Source organism: Umbelopsis ramanniana, assembly GCF_025399195.1.
Source record: "Umbelopsis ramanniana AG unplaced genomic scaffold K450scaffold_4, whole genome shotgun sequence".
In the NCBI taxonomy this organism is placed as follows: Eukaryota; Fungi; Mucoromycota; class Umbelopsidomycetes; order Umbelopsidales; family Umbelopsidaceae; genus Umbelopsis; species Umbelopsis ramanniana.
This window is the reverse complement of record NW_026252090.1, coordinates 116,777-134,973: the sequence shown is the minus strand read 5'-3', so window position 1 is coordinate 134,973 and position 18,197 is coordinate 116,777. Positions and strand designations below refer to the sequence as shown.

General features: G+C 42.9%; 8 protein-coding genes across 8 annotated transcripts; 5 read left to right on the top strand and 3 right to left on the bottom strand.

Annotated features, from left to right (window-relative positions):
* Positions 1 to 146: 146 nt before the first annotated feature.
* Positions 147 to 1,624, bottom strand: K450DRAFT_169406 (uncharacterized protein; the record flags this gene model as incomplete). Its single annotated transcript, XM_051584095.1, has 5 exons — positions 147 to 322; positions 383 to 617; positions 694 to 904; positions 965 to 1,046; positions 1,114 to 1,624. The coding sequence occupies 5 exons, from the start codon at positions 1,622 to 1,624 to the stop codon at positions 147 to 149; spliced, it is 1,215 nt and encodes a 404-aa protein (XP_051448538.1).
* A 1,508-nt stretch (positions 1,625 to 3,132) lies between these two features.
* K450DRAFT_289357 (uncharacterized protein) lies at positions 3,133 to 4,209 on the top strand (the record flags this gene model as incomplete). Its single annotated transcript, XM_051593556.1, has 1 exon — positions 3,133 to 4,209. The coding sequence occupies one exon, from the start codon at positions 3,133 to 3,135 to the stop codon at positions 4,207 to 4,209; it is 1,077 nt and encodes a 358-aa protein (XP_051448537.1).
* A 117-nt stretch (positions 4,210 to 4,326) lies between these two features.
* On the bottom strand, positions 4,327 to 7,212 carry K450DRAFT_221621 (uncharacterized protein). Its single transcript, XM_051585757.1, has 10 exons — positions 7,155 to 7,212; positions 7,003 to 7,086; positions 6,874 to 6,941; positions 6,058 to 6,798; positions 5,907 to 5,991; positions 5,781 to 5,847; positions 5,655 to 5,710; positions 5,236 to 5,591; positions 4,625 to 5,164; positions 4,327 to 4,562 (listed from the first exon to the last, which is right to left on the bottom strand). The coding sequence occupies exons 4-10, from the start codon at positions 6,785 to 6,787 to the stop codon at positions 4,393 to 4,395; spliced, it is 2,004 nt and encodes a 667-aa protein (XP_051448536.1). The 5' UTR covers positions 6,788 to 6,798; positions 6,874 to 6,941; positions 7,003 to 7,086; positions 7,155 to 7,212; the 3' UTR covers positions 4,327 to 4,392.
* Positions 7,213 to 7,473: 261 nt separating this feature from the next.
* Positions 7,474 to 9,495, top strand: K450DRAFT_221616 (uncharacterized protein). The gene is made up of 8 exons (XM_051585756.1): positions 7,474 to 7,673; positions 7,732 to 8,030; positions 8,110 to 8,324; positions 8,385 to 8,591; positions 8,658 to 8,691; positions 8,759 to 8,974; positions 9,040 to 9,312; positions 9,387 to 9,495. Exons 1-8 carry the CDS (start codon positions 7,570 to 7,572, stop codon positions 9,395 to 9,397), a joined length of 1,359 nt encoding a protein of 452 aa, XP_051448535.1. The 5' UTR covers positions 7,474 to 7,569; the 3' UTR covers positions 9,398 to 9,495.
* A 1-nt stretch (position 9,496) lies between these two features.
* K450DRAFT_221611 (uncharacterized protein) lies at positions 9,497 to 10,406 on the top strand. The gene is made up of 3 exons (XM_051585755.1): positions 9,497 to 10,040; positions 10,108 to 10,306; positions 10,372 to 10,406. Exons 1-2 carry the CDS (start codon positions 9,525 to 9,527, stop codon positions 10,195 to 10,197), a joined length of 606 nt encoding a protein of 201 aa, XP_051448534.1. The 5' UTR covers positions 9,497 to 9,524; the 3' UTR covers positions 10,198 to 10,306; positions 10,372 to 10,406.
* A 16-nt stretch (positions 10,407 to 10,422) lies between these two features.
* On the top strand, positions 10,423 to 14,260 carry K450DRAFT_221602 (uncharacterized protein). The gene is made up of 10 exons (XM_051585754.1): positions 10,423 to 11,864; positions 11,936 to 12,462; positions 12,522 to 12,844; positions 12,915 to 13,078; positions 13,147 to 13,247; positions 13,317 to 13,371; positions 13,435 to 13,534; positions 13,609 to 13,743; positions 13,825 to 13,981; positions 14,059 to 14,260. The coding sequence occupies exons 1-10, from the start codon at positions 10,551 to 10,553 to the stop codon at positions 14,132 to 14,134; spliced, it is 2,952 nt and encodes a 983-aa protein (XP_051448533.1). The 5' UTR covers positions 10,423 to 10,550; the 3' UTR covers positions 14,135 to 14,260.
* A 7-nt stretch (positions 14,261 to 14,267) lies between these two features.
* K450DRAFT_204577 (uncharacterized protein) lies at positions 14,268 to 15,797 on the top strand. The gene is made up of 2 exons (XM_051584724.1): positions 14,268 to 15,235; positions 15,295 to 15,797. Exons 1-2 carry the CDS (start codon positions 14,276 to 14,278, stop codon positions 15,661 to 15,663), a joined length of 1,329 nt encoding a protein of 442 aa, XP_051448532.1. The 5' UTR covers positions 14,268 to 14,275; the 3' UTR covers positions 15,664 to 15,797.
* Positions 15,798 to 16,018: 221 nt separating this feature from the next.
* On the bottom strand, positions 16,019 to 17,511 carry K450DRAFT_157781 (uncharacterized protein; the record flags this gene model as incomplete). The annotated part of the gene is made up of 5 exons (XM_051583986.1): positions 16,019 to 16,408; positions 16,480 to 16,659; positions 16,727 to 17,045; positions 17,109 to 17,283; positions 17,361 to 17,511. Coding segments are annotated over 5 exons (1,215 nt in total), but the record flags the coding sequence as incomplete, so codon positions are not given.
* Between the last annotated feature and the right edge of the window lie 686 nt (positions 17,512 to 18,197).

Sequence of the window (18,197 nt, the reverse complement as noted above, 5' to 3'; positions counted from 1 at the left end):
ACATCCTACGTGGATATACTATAATACATCTGCCATCATGGACCTAACTAATGAGTTCTTTGTTGAAAGAATTAAATGTAAACACAACGAGATCAAAACAGTATATCGTACATAATGAGTAGCCGATAACTGACGTCAGGGCGCCATCAGAAACTCATCAGTGGTGAGTGCTGTGTTCCACGGGGATAGAAACACAAAGTGGAAAGGAAAAGTCCCACTGTGATTCCCATGGCTGCTTGAATCATAGACATAGCCAGGCTCAATCCTTGTCCGGTATCAGGCTCACTGAATACTGCTAAACCACTTCTTAATCCAATGCTCCCTACAACGGATTATTAGTCAGTGAAATACAGCCCGTGCGCAAAATAGGACCGTTTATTACCTGGTAAAAGGAAAAAGGAGCCCAAGAGCAAAGCATCGAAAGACCATTCCTTCCTCCATTTTGTCCAACCGTTACCAAGAAAGCCTACTACAAATGCAGGTACAAGCTGAACAACTTGCTGTGAAGTTTTCACCCAATTGCTTAAGGCAAATGACGTGGCATATCCTGCACAAGCTACTGTACTCATAAGCAAGTAGCGTCGAGGCATTGCGCGTAGATAGACGCAATAGGTAATCTGGGAAAATATGAGAGCAATGTGGTGAGAAAAATAGTAGACACTCCAAATTATTGTCATGCTAAGTTAGGCTTACTGAAAAGAGAGGTACAAGCAGGAAATTGAACCACTGGCTAGGAGCGCCTGGGCAAACGTCAGGATTCTTAATACTGACGCTGTGATCCACAGTAACATATATTTCTTCACCCAAGCTTAAGCCATAGCCTAATAGAAACGCATACAGTATAGCATATACCATACGAATAATGCCGCTAATCCAACTTCGACTTGCCACTTCAATTATAGCACTGAAGTGCAATGTAAGTCTCCTTGGGGAGGAGGAAGTGTATATCAGCTTAACTATTTACCTTGTCATGGTCCAACCAGGGAGCAGCATAATGACGCTTCCAAATGAAGATGGCACAAAACAGAAGCCGCCGTGGGTAGCAGCTGTCAAAGATCCAAAAGCAGAAAAATAGAGTCAATATACTTTCCCACCAAAGTTTGCATCTGTCACCATCGTTTTCGGGTTTACCTTTTGCAGTGAATCCGATAAAAATCGCGATGGTAATTTCGAACAATGGACCCAGGCCAACCACGTAAGTGGCAAAAATTTCGTAGATGGATAATATAAAGCTGAGGCCTGCTGCTAAACCACCATCCTTCCAGCTGCCTCCAAAAAACAGAACAGCTGATGCAAAGCCGCCTGCAGCATAAGACAAAAGCATGGCCCATTTTGGATAGAATTCTGGTTTGTTCATCACAGTATCTATGTATTCCAAGGCACTCTCAACTGTCACTTCTCCATGCAACAGAAGCTTCTCTAGTCGATAGATCTCTTCCAGTCGACCCATATCAAATCCTTGTAATTCTCGAACAAAGTAAGTTTCAGTGGTGTGGGTTGAAGAATCCATAAAGCTCATTAACATAATATTAGGGATGTATACAAAATCTGCTTCAATGCGTACTGTCTTGGACACTTGACGAATGACGATTTCTAGTCGGTGTGATGGGCAACCATACCTCATCAGACAGCGTGTCAGCTGCCTTATTAAGGCTTGCTTCTGCAGTATGTTAGCGATCTCAAACGTCAATCGAATTCTGTCATCGAGAGAGATCGGTTCAAATTGCGACGCAGTTGTAGTAACACTGTCAATGGATCCTCTGCGTGATGCAGCAGTTGCTTTTCTCAAGCTAGGGACAGTGTGCAACTGACTCGACATCCAACTATTCCTGTGTTTGTTGCCCAATGTAGGTCGCTTGAACGATGCTGGCAAAGCGGAACTGGCGGTCGAACTCAATTGGTCTCCCAAGTCCATCATAATTCCAGATCGACGCTTTTTCTTCGAGTTCATTAGTTACATTATTCTATCATGATACCATGGCTGGCGAATTCAAACTCACTTTTCTAGCTCCTTGTCGTCGACGAAATTTTCCTCGTTTTTGAGACTCTTCTAAGTGAATCAAGGCCGACAGAACACTACCGTTAGTGGTCACATTCGAATTGAATCGAGTTCGCTTGTCATCCCACATTGAATTGACTATCCGTGCCGATTCAGCTATGTGCTTCGCGTATTCTTCGCTGAAACCATCGAGCTTTGCTTGTTCTAACGCAGCTGACACTAATTCGCTGTCTGGTGGTTGTTTCCATTCCATATCATCTTCAACTGATGTACCTTCGTAAAGTGTTGAAGGGGTGTCGGATGGTAGCTGGTATGTATCTGTCATGTCAACCGTTTCATGAGAGAAGCGAACACTGGGCGTTTCCAAATCGCTTGACGTAGTTTGCTTGGGTATTTCTTCTGCTTCATCCTGGAACGTTACGTGCGGTAATATTGGCCATGACGATGCGTGCCGCAAAGACTGGCGCTTCTGCATAGTGGAGCAGAAAACGTTTAAGGTTTCTTTTCTTTATAATAGCACCAGATTTCAACTTGACAAACCAGGTTTAAGCGAAGAGATTATAAAACAGGAAAGAGGAAAGACAAGTTTTGAGACATCAATTTAACTGCATTAAATTTTTTTCATTTGCTTTGCCAAGAACTAGGAGGTAACAAAATTTTCTGCAGGTAAACCGCAATTCACCGACGTACGTCGCAAGGGCTTGCCTGAACATGGTGCCTTGAATTGAAATCGTGATGAGATAAAAATCGACAGTGCACATATGCATATTCCAGCATATGATCGATTGACGTGATGGTGGTGCTCTTTCAAATCTGTACTCACACAGTCGTCACATTTTACGATGACGGCCATTGACAACACTGCATAACTGCACCATTCGAATTATACTTTTGCAGTGTTACTCTCTTCAAATGGTAATTTTAAAAATTCTAGCGTGATATTCGTCCGTTTTTGAATCCGTTTCCAGATAAGTCTCACGATCAAACCTACCATTGACGAATGAAAGTCATTATCATTGTTAGTAGTGCAGACCATGTACTTAGTTAATTGCTCCGGCCGCATACCCGATAGAATATGATAAAATATATAGCGATGTTACTAAGATTAGTATAACTTCTTCTTCTTCTTAGCAATGATCCAGAGCAGTTTCGATTTTCTGCTACTGTCGCTCCTTTCCATTCCCTTTTCTTATGTCAATTATTTGTTTCTCATAGAGGCAATTAAACCCTTGACTCCTCTTATACAGCAGGCCTGTCGGAGATTGCAAGATTTAAGCAGCTTGGATATTCGCTACACTTATTCACTCATCGTCAAGCTTAATTCTCTTTCATGCTCAGTAACAAAACTATACGAAGAAGTCTTTAAAGACACCTTTGGGTCTGTGTTAATGGCATCCTTACTCGGGGCTACCACTACCGCTGTTGCAATTTTATCCATTGAAGCTGGCCGAAAGCACGCGTATCGTATTCAAGCGGTGGTCGTTCCAATAATTTTGCTATCCGGAAATACATTCGGTATCTCTGTTATCTTACCACTGGTATGGATTCCATTGAATGGAATCACTCAATACATGAACAGATACAAGAAATCCAGCAATCATAATTATATCCACCCATTTCGCGTAGTGGCTATCATGGCAGCCGTTATATTCGGACAAATTTTGGTATCAGCTCTTCCTTTCATGGCCAAAAACCCAAGCCAGTTCAGAACTGCCTTGACGATACTACAGTTTGGTCCCATCATATATTCGACAATCGAATGGGTTTGCACCTTCCTGAGTCGATCTAGTTGCTTTGCACACGAAAATCAGCAACCAATTACTCGTGCAGACGCTATGCAGAGTAAAATATTTGTACAGCAACTTTACATGACACTGACAGTAGCGAATCTAATTCTTCATTACGGTATCATTGCCTATATATTTCTTCAAGACCTTAAGGTTGTGCAAACCCTAGCAAGTATGTTACGAGCTCAGCCATGGACTGCGGCTAATAGCACTGGTCTGAATGCTGGTTCCTTATATATAAGTATCAATCTCATTGCTCTCGTATGTACCTTTGCGTACTGGGCGGCTCTAGATGGTGGATTGGATGGTCTTATTCTCTACGGTTTATCTTGCCTCGTGCTAGGTCCAGGTGCTGGTTTAGCCGCCTACTGTTGGGTGAGGGAGCAGTCCAAACACGATCAGTATATACTAGGTAAAGCCTGAGCTAATAGGCTATACACAATAGGGGTTTTCTAGCTAATTAATTTTTTCCAACACTACCACTTTTTTTCAACACTACCAATCGCAAGTTCATAGAAAACAACTCCGGCAATGAGAGAATAAAGTTAAGCAATTATATGACTTTTATGTTGATAAATACATAATGTACATGAAGCTATTGCATCGTCACCGAGTTCTAGAACTGTCAATACCATTATCCGTGTAATCTGCGCTGACGTACATGCCAAACTTCGCTCGTCGTAGTATTCGTAGATTAACTAGCTCTGCCAATTCCGACTGCACACGCTTATCATCGAATCCTTCTGACCTGCAGATATCTTGTTTTGTCCACATGGCTGATAGGAACATTTCGAGTTAGAGTATGTGCATCTGTTCTAACGGGTTGGTGTACACTTACGTTTCGTTTCAAAGAGTGCCAGTATTCTAGCTCCCCATGGGCTGAGATCAACATTAATTGTTTTGTCTCCTATTACGACGTCGACATTTGCCTTTGCTAGCGCTGGTAGCCACTTCAGCTTCCTGTTTGACTTGAGTGAGTTGTATGAATCGCCATAAAGCTCCATGTAAGGTGTAAATTCCTCTGGAAGTTTGGCTTCTGATTCTGCATCTTTCATCTCTGGCCAATAATGCTTGGAGAGAATAACACCATGGAAGTCAGTTGCAATATCGTCATTTTGGTCATGGATCATCTTATCAACTCGCTTTCCATCATCAATATCCTTTATCATGACATCGCATTCATGGAATTTGTTGGCGCCAAAACTTCGCTTCAGTAATTCCAGTAGTCGTACTTCATTGTCTGTATCATAGTTGCGAGTTACAAGTAGGTTTGTCGCTAGGAAGCGCTTATAATCTTCCAAAAATGCTTTCTTGGATATGCACGTTGCAATCAACAATTGGACAGGATTGGACGAAAGCTTTTGAATAAAATCATTGTCTGCAAGTAACATGATGTAAGTCACATACACTTTCCGTGCATTGCATTCATTTCGGAATCACTGCTCTTACCTACTGCAAGGTTCGGATCTTCCAAATACCAGCTTACTTTGGCTGGTTCAGCTGAATTTCTTCCAAAGGCACTGTGTTCATCATCATCATCGTCGATTTGGTCGAGTGCTTCGTCAACATCTTCATCACCCAGAGAATCACGAAAAGCTGATAATTGGTCTCCATTTGTAATAATCGCAATAACTTCTGCTGCTGTATCTGTGCGGTACGATCGAAGATAGCGCACAAACATAGCCAGGACGCTTCTATTTGTTGATGGCGCCACCTCCAGCATTTGAAGGCACCGGATACAAGACAAGAATTGGTGTAAAATGTCGGAGGTGCTAGCGCCTTGATGTAGCAGCCTGCTGCTAATTCTTTATATGTAGAAAAGTCAATACTGGTCGATTAAGTCAGTGGGTTAGACACTTGCTACTCACTCTGAAAGTAACTGGGCACGTAAATGGTCTTCTCTGCTAGTTTTCTCCAGAGCAATCTGCATTCTAACTCGTTAGTACCGCAAGTTTACATTGAAGAATAGTGCATCCATCATAATTTGCTGATACCTTTAGGTCTTCTATCGCAGGAAGCGAAGCAGGAAAGTCGACTATGATACCAAAGATATTATCCAGTCTAAGGAATTCGAGGTATAAGCATAGGAGTCGAAAAGTCTGCATTCAAATCAAGCATACCTTGATTGCACGAATGCATGGTAGAAATGATGTTCCAAAATGATCTTGTGTCTCAAATACTGCAGCCAGGCAGGATCTTTGACATCTGTTGTAATGAGCATGAATAACTGGGAAGTTTCTTTCTTTGCGCTTCAATGACAATTCCACTTACTTGCATCCACAGCATGGTTTTCTATGCAAGACACAAGCGGCAGTATAAACTCCCTTACCCATGAGAGACCTTTCGTCAAGATGTTTTCATCCCAGCACTCTGCCCAGTCATCTCGTTGAAGTCGCTTGGAGATAGAGTCCTTGCAAACTTGCATCCAATTCAGATCCAAGTCCATCTCACTCACTTGAGCGAACGTGTCTCGGAACCGTTGCAACATTTCTTCACTTTGCGCATATAGTTCATTTGGCATTTCAGCCTCGTCGTCGGCAGAATTTTTTGGGGTAGAGTACGAAATCCCTTCCATGTTATCTTCGCTTAGCTTGGACAATCGTTTGCAAATTGAAATAAGATTTTCAGCTTTCGGAAAGAACGTATCCGTAAATGGCTGGTTCAATTCATCCTCCAGAGTCGTGGAAAGTATACGTCGCAGTGTTGTCCAGCGGTATGGCAAGGATGTGATGCTGAAATTGATTAGGAAGTTGTCCGATTTCTTCAGGTAAGGCTGGACGTTTTCAATTTGCTCAAATACTAATTGTATATAGCTTAAACCAGTCACCTCAAAACCTTTTGGCAGCAATGCTCGTAATTGCTTTTTAAACACCTGTCGGTATCTCCCATGATAATCTGTTTGCATTAAAATCCCACCAGGCTTTATGCTCTCTATTGGTTGTTCAAGTTTGAGAAAAAGGGAGTGAAGTTCAGCAATGTCGTCAGGGAAACCTGCCACCATATCACTGTCATCTATTGCCTTTGAATAGAGTATTTTAATCACGCGGATGTCAAGGTGTTTCAAGCAAACCATCACCAAGGACATACCATCATATCATTTTGCTTTTCTTGAAAGTGAGATGTTATTGCATTGTCTAAGTATTCCTCAACTTGATCTGAGGTATAAAAAAGTCAACACCAAACATTCAATTCCTTACCAATATGGTGTCTGCTTACCTAAGTACCAATCTAAAACTTTAGTGGAGCTTATGCCTTCTCTTCGTAGAATTTTGAGGTTATCTCGGAGTTGAACATGTCGCACTGTTGTAAAAGATAGACAATAAATGGCTGGGCTGGCAATACCGCAAAATGAGTAGTAAAGTACTAACAAGTCCAATTGTGCGAATCAAGATTGTCGATCTCGAGTATAGAAGTTATATTTTTCCAGGCCTGTTCGTTAGCGCAAAAAGTAAGTGCACTGTTTTAAAAAAAAAGAGTGCACCTCTTAACTTGAAGACGTGTACGTTACCTTGCCTTTGACGGACGTCGGGGCAAACTAGATGTACGTGTTAGTCAATTGCAAACACAAATGCAATAACCTTGTACCAATTACCTTTGCAGGATCCTTTTTAGCTTCTTCATGAGCCAATTCTTGTCGCCACGTAAAGTACGGGTGCGCGGCAATAAGATCCATCGCGGCAAGAGTGACCGATGGAGACCTGACCTTGAATAATGGCCATAAATTTCTCGATTTGACGAATTTGCCTGGGTTTGCTTTTTATTTTTGACATCTGGTTTTAAAGCATGCCTACCAAGCGAACTTCTGCCGCCAAATCGAAGGCAGAATCATCTGATGCGCCAGAAGCGTCTGTTCCTGTCGAACTCAACCCTAAGACTACCTTTTATGAGTAGGTATCTTCATCTCGAGATCTGAATCTGTACAAACCTTAACACAATCGCTTGTAGGTTTGGAGGACCACTCGGAGCTGCTGCTATGGTGACGTTTCTGCCTCTACTTGTACTCTTTCTTGCAGTTGGATGTGACAAGACAGGCTATCCCAGCCAGAAAGTCTTATCAATGACCAAAGATGATTTCCTAGCCTTGTTCAGCGTCGAATCACTCCGCGCTCTGATTGATCCATTGGCCATTGGTGGCTACCTTGCATACATTCTCTGGCTCGTTGCATTCACTCTAACTTTGAAGGGAGACAAATACCCAGGTTCCAGGCTGAGAAATGGGAAGGTTTTGAAATACGAGTGCAATGGTTCGTATTTGGGCTTTGAAAGCTCCAATTGTAGGTTTGTCTGTCAGAGGTGCCGGTCTGACCATCTTGCCATCAACAGGTTTTTCTGTGCTCCTCTCATTCTTTTCCCTCGCCATCTACTGCGCAAAGGGCCCTGGTATTGCACCTGCTATCTGGGTATATGAACATTGGGTTGGCATCAATGTTGCTTCTATTCTCTTCTCATTTGCCGTATCCATCTGGGCATACAGTAACAGTTTTGAGCCCGGTGCTCTTTTGGCTCTCGGAGGAAATACAGGCAATACCATCTATGATGTAAGTTTTATACACCTGCAACCATAAAGCTACTTATAATATGCTCATCCACATCACAAGTTCATGATTGGCCGCGAACTGAACCCTAGAATTGGAGACTTGGATGTCAAGTTCTTTGTTGAACTTCGACCACCGCAGATGGGATGGCTTCTTACAAATATTTGCATGGCCATTACCCAGTATCATAATTTGGGAAGAATAACTAACAGTATGGCCTTGGTAGTCATTTTCGAAGCCTGGTATTCAATTGATTCCATTTGGAACGAGGTAAGCTAGCTACAGTACGTATACAGAGTAACTACCGACGAATTGACGCTGATCATATTATTTCAGCCTCTGGTATTGACGACCATGGATATTACAAATGGTAAGCCTTCATTCTGTTATACTTTTCTTCTGATATATAAAGTCCCGTTTACTTATACATCTTATAGATGGCTTTGGATTCATGCTGGCATTCGGTAATCTTTGCTGGGTCCCAATGGTTTACGGCCTTCAAGCTCGCTACCTGGTTGATTTCCCTCTTGACCTTACCATTGTCCAAGTTATCCTTATTATTGCCCTTCAGTTGACCGGCTTCTACATCTTCCGCTCTGCCAATTCTATAAAGAACAGCTTCAGAACGAACCCCAATGACCCTGCGCTCAAAGGTCAGCAAAACCTTAAATTTTACTCTGCATCAATGTGCAGCACACTGATTCTTTCTCATTTGTAGATATCACGTATATCGAAACCAAGGCCGGAACCCGCCTTATGACCAACAGCTGGTGGGGATACTCTCGTCACATCAACTACTTTGGTGACTTGTTGATGGCCCTTTCATGGTGTCTTCCAACTGGTTTCTCATCTCCCATCCCTTACCTTTATTTCTTCTACTTTGCTTTCCTACTTTGGCATAGACAAGGTCGTGACGAGCACAAGTGTCGTCAAAAGTATGGTGAGGATTGGGTCAGATATTGCAAGATTGTGCCATACAAAATCATTCCTGGTTTGTACCATTTTTTTTTATTATGACGAACAGCAACTCGTATCCATTTACTAACATGTATCTCTTTAACCCAGGCATTTACTGATGTTCTCATATAGTCAACTACCATAGTTTATTTTTTTTCACGCCTAGTACTTTCAATAAAAGCAAGAAAATTGCATAAATGTCTGCTGGTCCGGAATTTCAAATGAATTGCCTCTGCCGCTTTCATAATGCTGAATCCTACAGCAACCGAATTTCAACCGTCAGGTTCATTTCAGCCGCAACCAAGCAAGTCCAACCCTCAATCCAACATAAATAGTACTCCGCAACAAAAGTCAAAAGCAAAGAAACAAACCGTCGATAATGGCAAGAATGTTGGTACAGAGAGAAGGCACAGTAAACCTAGCCAAAATAAACCAGAGGCAAAACGACAAGGATCTGTTCCAGATGCAGCGCATGGTAGAAAAGGATCTTCATCGAAACAAAATGAGACAAAAGCTAGAGTAGACGGCGGTAAAAGCCGACCAACCAACAATAGAGTCGCAACCGCCGGCAAAAATAAAGCATTAGACCCAAGAGCCAACCTTATAGCATCATCTATCAAAACGAAAAGCACCAGCAAAGTTCAGCACATGGAGCCTACAAGCTGTATAGCCATTATGGAAGCAATAGAGCCCGTTAACCTTGTGACTGGAGAAGGATCAGCCCTAGCCATTGCCAATGGATGTGAACTATATGTACAATGGGTACGTTTGACAGCACCAAGATATCACCATCAGAGATACTTTCGTCTCATCATTATAATTATCACAGATTGGACGCTGTTTACAGAAGCATGACGAGGTTACGCTCATTGGATTCGATCAAGGTAGTTGCTTTCGATCTTTCAGACTACAGGTTTAAACGACTGTAGTAGCACGGGTTTCTCACACTTGTAAATTTAATTTAGCCATCAGCGACGCCATAACAATTGTCAGCATTCTCCAAGATTCGGATATTGCCAGATACCACGGTAGGTACTTATCAAAGATGATGTACCTCGCAACATTATCACTGACTTGGATTTGATATCTGTAGAAGTGGAGACTTTCAGCTTAGAAGAAAGCCGTGGAGTGATAAAACCGTGCCTGTTATTTCGATTGCATATGCTAAAATAATTATTTTTAAATTAGCCAGTTGTGCCTTTTTAAGCCTCGCTCTTCTTTCCTCCATTTTTAACTCTAGCTTTTCACACTGTCTTCCTACGCAGGAAAGACATGTCTGCGGAAATCTCGGAAAAAGAGACACCTCCTGTAACTATTGTACAACCTGATACTTTGTATAAAACCATTTTTGAAATGTCGAATTCTCCAAACTACTCGCCGGTCGCCTCCACCGACATCACAAAGCATCAACGAGACGGTAGTCTAGATGTGTACATGCAAATGATGGATGGACGAAAGCATATAAAATCAGTCGCATCAGACGACGATGAGGAGGAAGACAGTTCTTGGAGCTCCTCAAGCGAAGAGAAACGCCCGGAAAGGAACCCACCTGGAAGTGTAGTGTTCCAGTACTATTCTCCCACTGATAAGGTCGATAACTCCGAATTTCACGGCAAAAATGCTAGCCAGGAAAGTCTGTTAGAGATGCAAGATCGCAGAAGTACAAGCAACCTGCTTGGTGGTGCTCGCCATTATGAAGATGATGACGAAGACGACAACGCCGACCGTCCGGATGCATGGTTGAACGATAACCTGGAGAATGGAAGGAGTGGGAAAAGTTCCAAAACGCCGATCAAATGGACATGCACTGGATTCTTTGTTGTGCTTATAGTGGGATGGATGGCATGGGCTTTTGTTCTGCTCATCATGCCTCAACAAGGAGAAGAGCTAACTTCGTCTGGCAACCATATTGAATTCAATGATGTGTTCAATTCTTCTTTCAGGCCGTCTCGCCCTAGCCTGGTTTGGGTTCAAAACTCGCAACAAGATGGTGTTTTTACATATGTTCAGCCCAATACTGGCGACATTATCCTAGAATCTGTTGAAGATCAAGTTAGAAGCACGTTTGTCAAAGCAGACGAACTTCAAATCAACAACAAATCAGTGACAGTGGACAACTACTTGATATCTGCCGATACAGAGTATTTGATGATCTGGACAAATAGGACCAAACAATTCCGCCATTCTTATTTCTCAAACGTTTATATTTTCGACCTGATTGAACGCACCCTTACCCCTCTGAATGATGCCAGCAATATTGATGAGGAACCACAAATCTCATATGCTGTATGGAGTCCAAAAGGTCATAGTGTTGCTTATGTCATGAACAATGACCTGTACGTCACTGACCTGGTGAAGCACACACGCATCACTTTTGATGGTACCGCAACTATCTTCAACGGTGTTCCGGATTGGGTCTACGAAGAGGAAGTCTTCGGCACCAACTTCGCTACCTGGTGGTCTCCCGATGCGACTCATATTGCCTACCTTAGATTCAATGAAACTGAAGTTCCCGAATTTAAGCTACCTCTCTATGCCAAATCCAACGATTCATATCCGCAAGAGCTTGTTATCAAGTATCCAAAGGTAAATATTATCTGCTTTTCTTTATCGCTCCTAGACATTGTTTTTTTGATTTTTTTGCAAATATCTATTAGGCTGGCTATCCCAATCCCACCGTGTCGTTGCACGTATACTCATTAGCCGACGACACCTCTGTGATGGTCAATCAAAATTCAACTTCTGTTGGAATTGCTGCTGTGGACGATGAGGTTGTTGATTTTGCAGATAACGACCGTTTGATCACTCAAGTTGTATGGACCACTACAACTCACGATCACCTTGTTTACAAACAAACAAATCGCGTACAAGACCATGAGAAGACGATCACTGTCTCTCTACCAACCACCGGTAAAACAACAGCCACAGCAATGACATCGAAGGTATCGAAGGAATACAAGCCTGAAGATGGAGGCTGGGTAGAAGTAAATCAGGATATCAAATTCTTTGGACCACAAGACAAAGACGATACGCCAAAATACATCGACATCGCTGACAACGGAGATGGTTATATGCACTTGGCATTGTACGCTGTTAATGGAAGCAATGAACCAGTTTGGCTCACCACTGGAGATTGGGAGGTTATCAGCGGCACAGTTGTCGTGGACAGTGTGAACCGTTTGATGTAGGTAGCATGAATTTTGAAATTTGGACTAGAAATAATACTAACCGTTCGCCCGACAGCCATTACATTTCTACCGAAGTGTCACCTTTGGAGAGACATCTCTATATGCTCAACATCTCTGACACGGATGATATTACTAAGCATTGCATAACCTGCTTTGAAGATGAGGAAGTCCATGGATATTACTCTGCATCGTTCTCACCAAAAGCCGGATATTACGTCCTGAACTACGAAGGACCAGAAGTCCCCACTACCGTCGTCAACAAGGTTGGAGATAGCAATTTCAGCAAAGTCCTTGAGAACAACACCGCTCTTGTCGAGCTATTGAAGCAATATAGCCTTCCCAAATCTCGCATGGTCACCGTTAAAAGCGGTGGTGTTGGTAAGCGTTGGTGGTTTAAATGTTATAAAAGATGTGACAGACGGTTACTAAACTCTACCTCAACCATTAGATATGAATGCCATCGAAATTTTGCCTCCGGACTTTGACCCGGCACAGCGATACCCTGTGGTCTTCCGTGTATATGGCGGTCCAGGATCTCAAATGGCTTCTTACCGATTCCAGCTGGACTGGCACACATTTATCGCAAGCAAACTGAGATACATCGTTGTTATGGTAGGTTTCATTCATAGCTTTATTACTCTTGTAAGAGCGACTTATTAAACTGTCCATTTGTTTTACAGGCTGATGGTCGTGGCACCGGTTTCAGAGGCCGCAAATACAGAGTAGGAGTTCGAGGTCGCCTTGGCGAGTTGGAAACCATTGATCAAGTCAATGCTGGCAGGTAAAATTTAATAAGGCATTATAGAACATCAATTTGGTAGGCTTGCTTTCTTAACGACGTATATCTCAGGCACTGGGCAAGTCTTGACTACGTTGACCCTACACGACTTGCTATCTGGGGATGGGTATGTATATGTTATTGCCTGAATACAAAACGTTACAAGCGACTCATGGATTCATTATTTTAGTCTTATGGAGGATTCATGACGAGCAAGGTCGTTGAAGCCGACGACGGCGTCTTTTCCGTTGGAATGGCCGTTGCTCCCGTCACTGATTGGAAATTCTATGGTGTGTATTTTATTTCATGTATATGGGCCCTTTCAATCTCAAAACTCTCATCTTACTGACCTCTTATCTTTAAGATTCCATCTACACTGAACGCTACATGCTTACCCCCCAACTTAATGCTGATGGCTACCAACGAAGTGCAGTCAATAATATGACGGGCTTCAATCACACCAACTATCTCCTTGTTCATGGAACAGGCGATGATAATGGTAAGGCGAGACTTGAAGTACAAGCGATGTGATAGCCCGCCTCTCATATTGACTCATTATCGTTGACTTCTTTTTTGTTAGTTCATTTCCAAAATGCCGCTGCGCTGATTGATCGCCTTACAATGGCTTCGGTTCATAATTACCGAGTCCAATTTTATACTGACAGCGACCATTCTATCAATACCCACAACGCCAACCGAGAAATCTATTGGCTTTTGACAGACTATGTTTGGGAAGGGTGAGGCCCGACGATAGTTTTCTGCTTGAACATTTGTATGATTTTGCCATATTAACCGTCAACCATATCTTTCATAGGTTTGGTGGAGAGGAATACGACCATGTTCGACGAGAAACGCATGGACAAGTTATTGGCCCGGTAGGCAGCCATTGAATAGAAAAAACCTTCACTCATCTTGCATCGAATTGAGTTTTGATTCTCAGTTACAAAAATGACTCAGACTGCAATCAAATTTGAAATAAAAATTGGCAGAATTATCTCGCTTCCATCTTTAACTCCTCTTTTCCGTTAAACATGTTTGCAAACCGATTCGTTTCCAAGCTACCCCTTCGAGCATACTACTCTACATCTACAAAATATGCGCATCTGTCAGCGCGAAAGCAGTCATTTATTCCTACCAGTGGCACGTATCCAGCAGGTTTCAATGCCACGGGTATTCACTGTGGTGTCAAGAAAAAGCCTGAGATCAAAGATTTGGCCCTGATTCTATCCGATAGACCATGCAGTGCTGCAGCTGTATTTACAACCAACGCTTTCCAAGCCGCACCGGTTCTTGTTTCGCGTGAGGTTTTGCAACAGAAGAATGGCGAGAATGTATTCGGTGTTGTAACCAATTCCGGTTGTGCCAATGCCGTGACGGGAGCCAATGGCCTTGAGAATGCGAAGCGCATGAGCAAGGCTGTCGACGCCTTTACTGGAGTTGAGCAATCGTCTTTGGTCATGTCAACAGGTGTCATTGGCCAGCAACTACCTATCGAGAAGATCGAAAAAGGTGTTACTAAAGCGCACTCGACCCTTGGAAACAGCCACCAATCTTGGATGGATGCAGCTGAAGCGTTCATGACAACCGATACTTTCCCTAAACTTCTCTCAGGAAAGTTTAGCTTGTCCTCAGGTTCAGAATACACTATGGCTGGCATCACCAAAGGTGCCGGCATGATCCACCCCAACATGGCCACTCTGCTTGGCTTCGTGGTCACCGATGTTAATATTGATGCTCCGTTGTTGAAGAAAGCCCTTCAACACGCTATTGACCGAAGCTTCAATTCCATCTCAGTGGACGGCGATATGAGCACCAATGATACAATTGCTGTTTTGGCCAATGGCGCCAACAACGCTCCTAAGATTGTTGATGAAACTTCGCAAGATTACGTCGATTTCCGATCAAAGCTCACTGATTTCGCTGCCGAGCTTGCTCAGCTGGTTGTTCGTGATGGTGAAGGTGCTACCAAGTTTGTTACCATCAATGTTAAGGTTCGTGATAGACAATATGGGTAGAAATATCAAATATCTTGTTAACATGATTCGTTTAGGGCGCCTCAACATTTGAGTCAGCAAAGAAGGCTGCATCACATATCTCTACCTCCATGTTGGTAAAGACCGCCTTGTTTGGTCAAGATGCTAACTGGGGCCGTATTTGCGCTAGTTTGGGTCACAGCGGTATTGAAGTGGACCCCTCTAAAGTCAGCGTAGCCTTTGTTCCGGCCGACGGCTCTCCCAAATTGGACCTTATGATCTCGGGAGAACCCGAAAATGTTAACGAGGAGCGCGCAGCGGAAATCTTGAAAATGGAAGATCTCAATATTGAAGTGGATCTGAGCCTTGGAAAAGAATCAGCAAAATTCTGGACATGCGATCTTAGTTACGAGTATGTTAGCATTAACGCCGATTACCGATCGTAAACCGTAGTTTTCGCTTATTGCAGCTAGATGCAATTGTTCATAAAATGAAAATAGATGTGGCATTGACTAAAAGGCACTCTGAACTAAAAATGCTAAGACTTAATTACGATTACATGGTATAATAGAGACAGGCCATGACTTTTATATAACAATTTTGGGTCTAATCGTCGTATTTTTGGCTTTCTTCCATTGCCAAAACGCCTTCTTTACCACCACCTCCATTGATACCGAACAACACTCTTACAACCCATATCGGGAATGCTAGAGCAACCACAGCTACCACGATTACATACTGGATATAACCATTTCCTGCACCAATAAATGGAGCGATGACCAAGAATGCAGCAACGACGACGAAGATTAAGAGTAGCGGTAGAGGTACTTTGATGGCACGTTTTTCCAATCGCTCGGAGTGGAAGATCCTCATATAACAAAGCCCGACGACGGCTGCGCAATAAAATATCCATTGGACCAGCGTCACCATTTTGCTCAAAAATGTGAAGTCTCCTGGGGCGGTCAAGGCACTTGTGATGACAGCTATGACGAAGAGGGCAACAATTGGAGTCTTTCGAGTAGGGTGGACGTAAGCGAGGAATTTCGGCAAAAGAATTCCGTTTTGAGCCGTAGCAAGCAGAACTCTTGATGCTGAGAACATGTTACCGTTAACAGTACCGAAGGTGGAGAACATGACAAAGATTGTCAAAATGTATGCTCCTGGAGGGCCCATAGTATTAACACCTACGTTCTATTTCATTGATGAGTACTATGATTGCGTGGGGTTTCATGTAAAATTACGGGTATGCAAATGCAACTTACTAGAGCGGTGACTGAGCTAGTCTTGATGATATCCAAGGGAAGAGTTGCGAAATATGCTACGTTCGTCAAAACATAAATGAATGTTACTGATAAGGTGGAGATGGCGACTGCAAGAGGGATATTGCGATTAGGATTTCGTAATTCACCAGTAGAATAAGTGGCGTTATTCCAGCCATTGTACTGTTGAAAACATAATGATTAATTCGAGTAGTGAGATTCCAATTGCCCACTGAGCATTTCATCTTACAGAAAATAACGCCAAGTATATGCCCGTTCCATATGGCCAAAAAGTGGTACTGGATCCTTCGAATGCGTTCTGAAAGTGAAAGAGGTAGGTACCCTTGGCCAGCCAAACGATCCCCACAATGCAAATGATAAACAATCCAATAAATTTTGCAACTGCCGTGACATTTTGTACATAGTTTCCACTACTACGAGACACCATGTTGAAGATGGCTACAGCCCATATGCATGCAACTGCAACAAGCTTTACGGCGTAGTTTGGCGGAGCAGGTATCTTGTCCGCGGCCATGCCAGGGTGATAGTAGGCAAGGTAAAGCAAGTACCTAAAAATCCAGCATAAATAAGTCATATCTTGTGAAATCAGGTAATGGCCCAATAGCACTTACTTTGCAAATACATTGGCGATACTTGCCATGGCTAAAGGAAAGGCAACAAACGATGCCGCCCATGCAAACACAAATGGAATGGGATTTTTTCGGAGTGGACCGAAAGCTTTACGAAGATAAATGTATTCACCTCCTGAAGCTGGAAATGCTGTTGCCAGTTCAGCATAGGCTAAGGCTAATGAAGCAATACAATATCAAACATTTAGTACTCGCATGAAGGAAAGAGATCATCTCGTCAGTATCTCTAGTTACCTCCAACTGCCGTAATCATTCCTGTAACCGTCCAAAGCACCAACGCCATGCCAACACTATTCACCTGGGCGAACAGAGGACCGGGGGATGCAAAAATTCCAGATCCAACCACACGGCCAACGATCAACATGACCGCGCCAAATAATCCTATGTGATGACCTATAGGATCATTGGTTGACGAAACGCCTTCGTAGTCGGTTATTGAGTTAGCAGCAAAGGACTCGACGTCAGACTGGTGATCGACCACTTTATGCTGTACGTCAGTCATGGAAAGAGGTAAAGAATAAGTCAAAGTGCTTATCTGAGGGACTTACCTTATATTTATGGTTTCGTCCGCTCATCTGGTGCCCATTATCTAACGCTAGTGCGACAATGGACTTCATTGGCCCCAAATTACGAATGGAGCAAAATTTCGTGAGACTTGATTCGCCAATTTGTATTGTGCCATTTTGCGAAAAAGTGTTGCAAACTTATTACATAGCGTAATGTTCGCGAACCGCCCAATTTCAAAAAATCGTCGATCGGTCAGAACATCCTAAACTTCCTTGCGACCAAGACGGAACATACGTATTTATATGTGCCTCTGTATATGTTTCAGTTGGTTGGATACTAGCAACAGCTCGATGCAGGGAAAATGTAACCAATTTCAGTAACCTCAAATGGGTGCATTAGGCAATTGACACCGTCAGTCGCCGAACTAATCGAATAATCTTTCTAGCTAGAGCAGTCGCAGTCCAGGTGGTGTTCTTAGATGAGCAACATGTTCTTATCGGAGAAGCACCTACACTTGTTGAAAATCCTAGCAGCACGGACATTTTTGCTTAAATTTTGTTGCGA

Excerpts from the sequence above, each read along its gene's own strand:
- K450DRAFT_204577 (XM_051584724.1), top strand. The coding sequence starts at position 14,276 with ATGTTTGCAAACCGATTCGTTTCCAAGCTACCCCTTCGAGCATACTAC. Across the intron at positions 15,236-15,294 it reads TTGTTACCATCAATGTTAAG|GGCGCCTCAACATTTGAGTC; the intron begins GTTCGTGATAGA and ends TGATTCGTTTAG.
- K450DRAFT_221611 (XM_051585755.1), top strand. The coding sequence starts at position 9,525 with ATGCTGAATCCTACAGCAACCGAATTTCAACCGTCAGGTTCATTTCAG. Across the intron at positions 10,041-10,107 it reads GTGAACTATATGTACAATGG|ATTGGACGCTGTTTACAGAA; the intron begins GTACGTTTGACA and ends TAATTATCACAG.
- K450DRAFT_221616 (XM_051585756.1), top strand. The coding sequence starts at position 7,570 with ATGCCTACCAAGCGAACTTCTGCCGCCAAATCGAAGGCAGAATCATCT. Across the intron at positions 7,674-7,731 it reads CCTAAGACTACCTTTTATGA|GTTTGGAGGACCACTCGGAG; the intron begins GTAGGTATCTTC and ends AATCGCTTGTAG. Across the intron at positions 8,975-9,039 it reads CAATGACCCTGCGCTCAAAG|ATATCACGTATATCGAAACC; the intron begins GTCAGCAAAACC and ends TCTCATTTGTAG.
- K450DRAFT_221621 (XM_051585757.1), bottom strand. The coding sequence starts at position 6,787 with ATGGTGGCAGGTTTCCCTGACGACATTGCTGAACTTCACTCCCTTTTT. Across the intron at positions 5,992-6,057 it reads AAACCATGCTGTGGATGCAA|ATGTCAAAGATCCTGCCTGG; the intron begins GTAAGTGGAATT and ends TCATTACAACAG. Across the intron at positions 5,848-5,906 it reads CATGCATTCGTGCAATCAAG|ACTGGATAATATCTTTGGTA; the intron begins GTATGCTTGATT and ends CGAATTCCTTAG.
- K450DRAFT_221602 (XM_051585754.1), top strand. The coding sequence starts at position 10,551 with ATGTCTGCGGAAATCTCGGAAAAAGAGACACCTCCTGTAACTATTGTA. Across the intron at positions 13,079-13,146 it reads TGAGATACATCGTTGTTATG|GCTGATGGTCGTGGCACCGG; the intron begins GTAGGTTTCATT and ends TTTGTTTTACAG. Across the intron at positions 13,372-13,434 it reads GACTTGCTATCTGGGGATGG|TCTTATGGAGGATTCATGAC; the intron begins GTATGTATATGT and ends TCATTATTTTAG.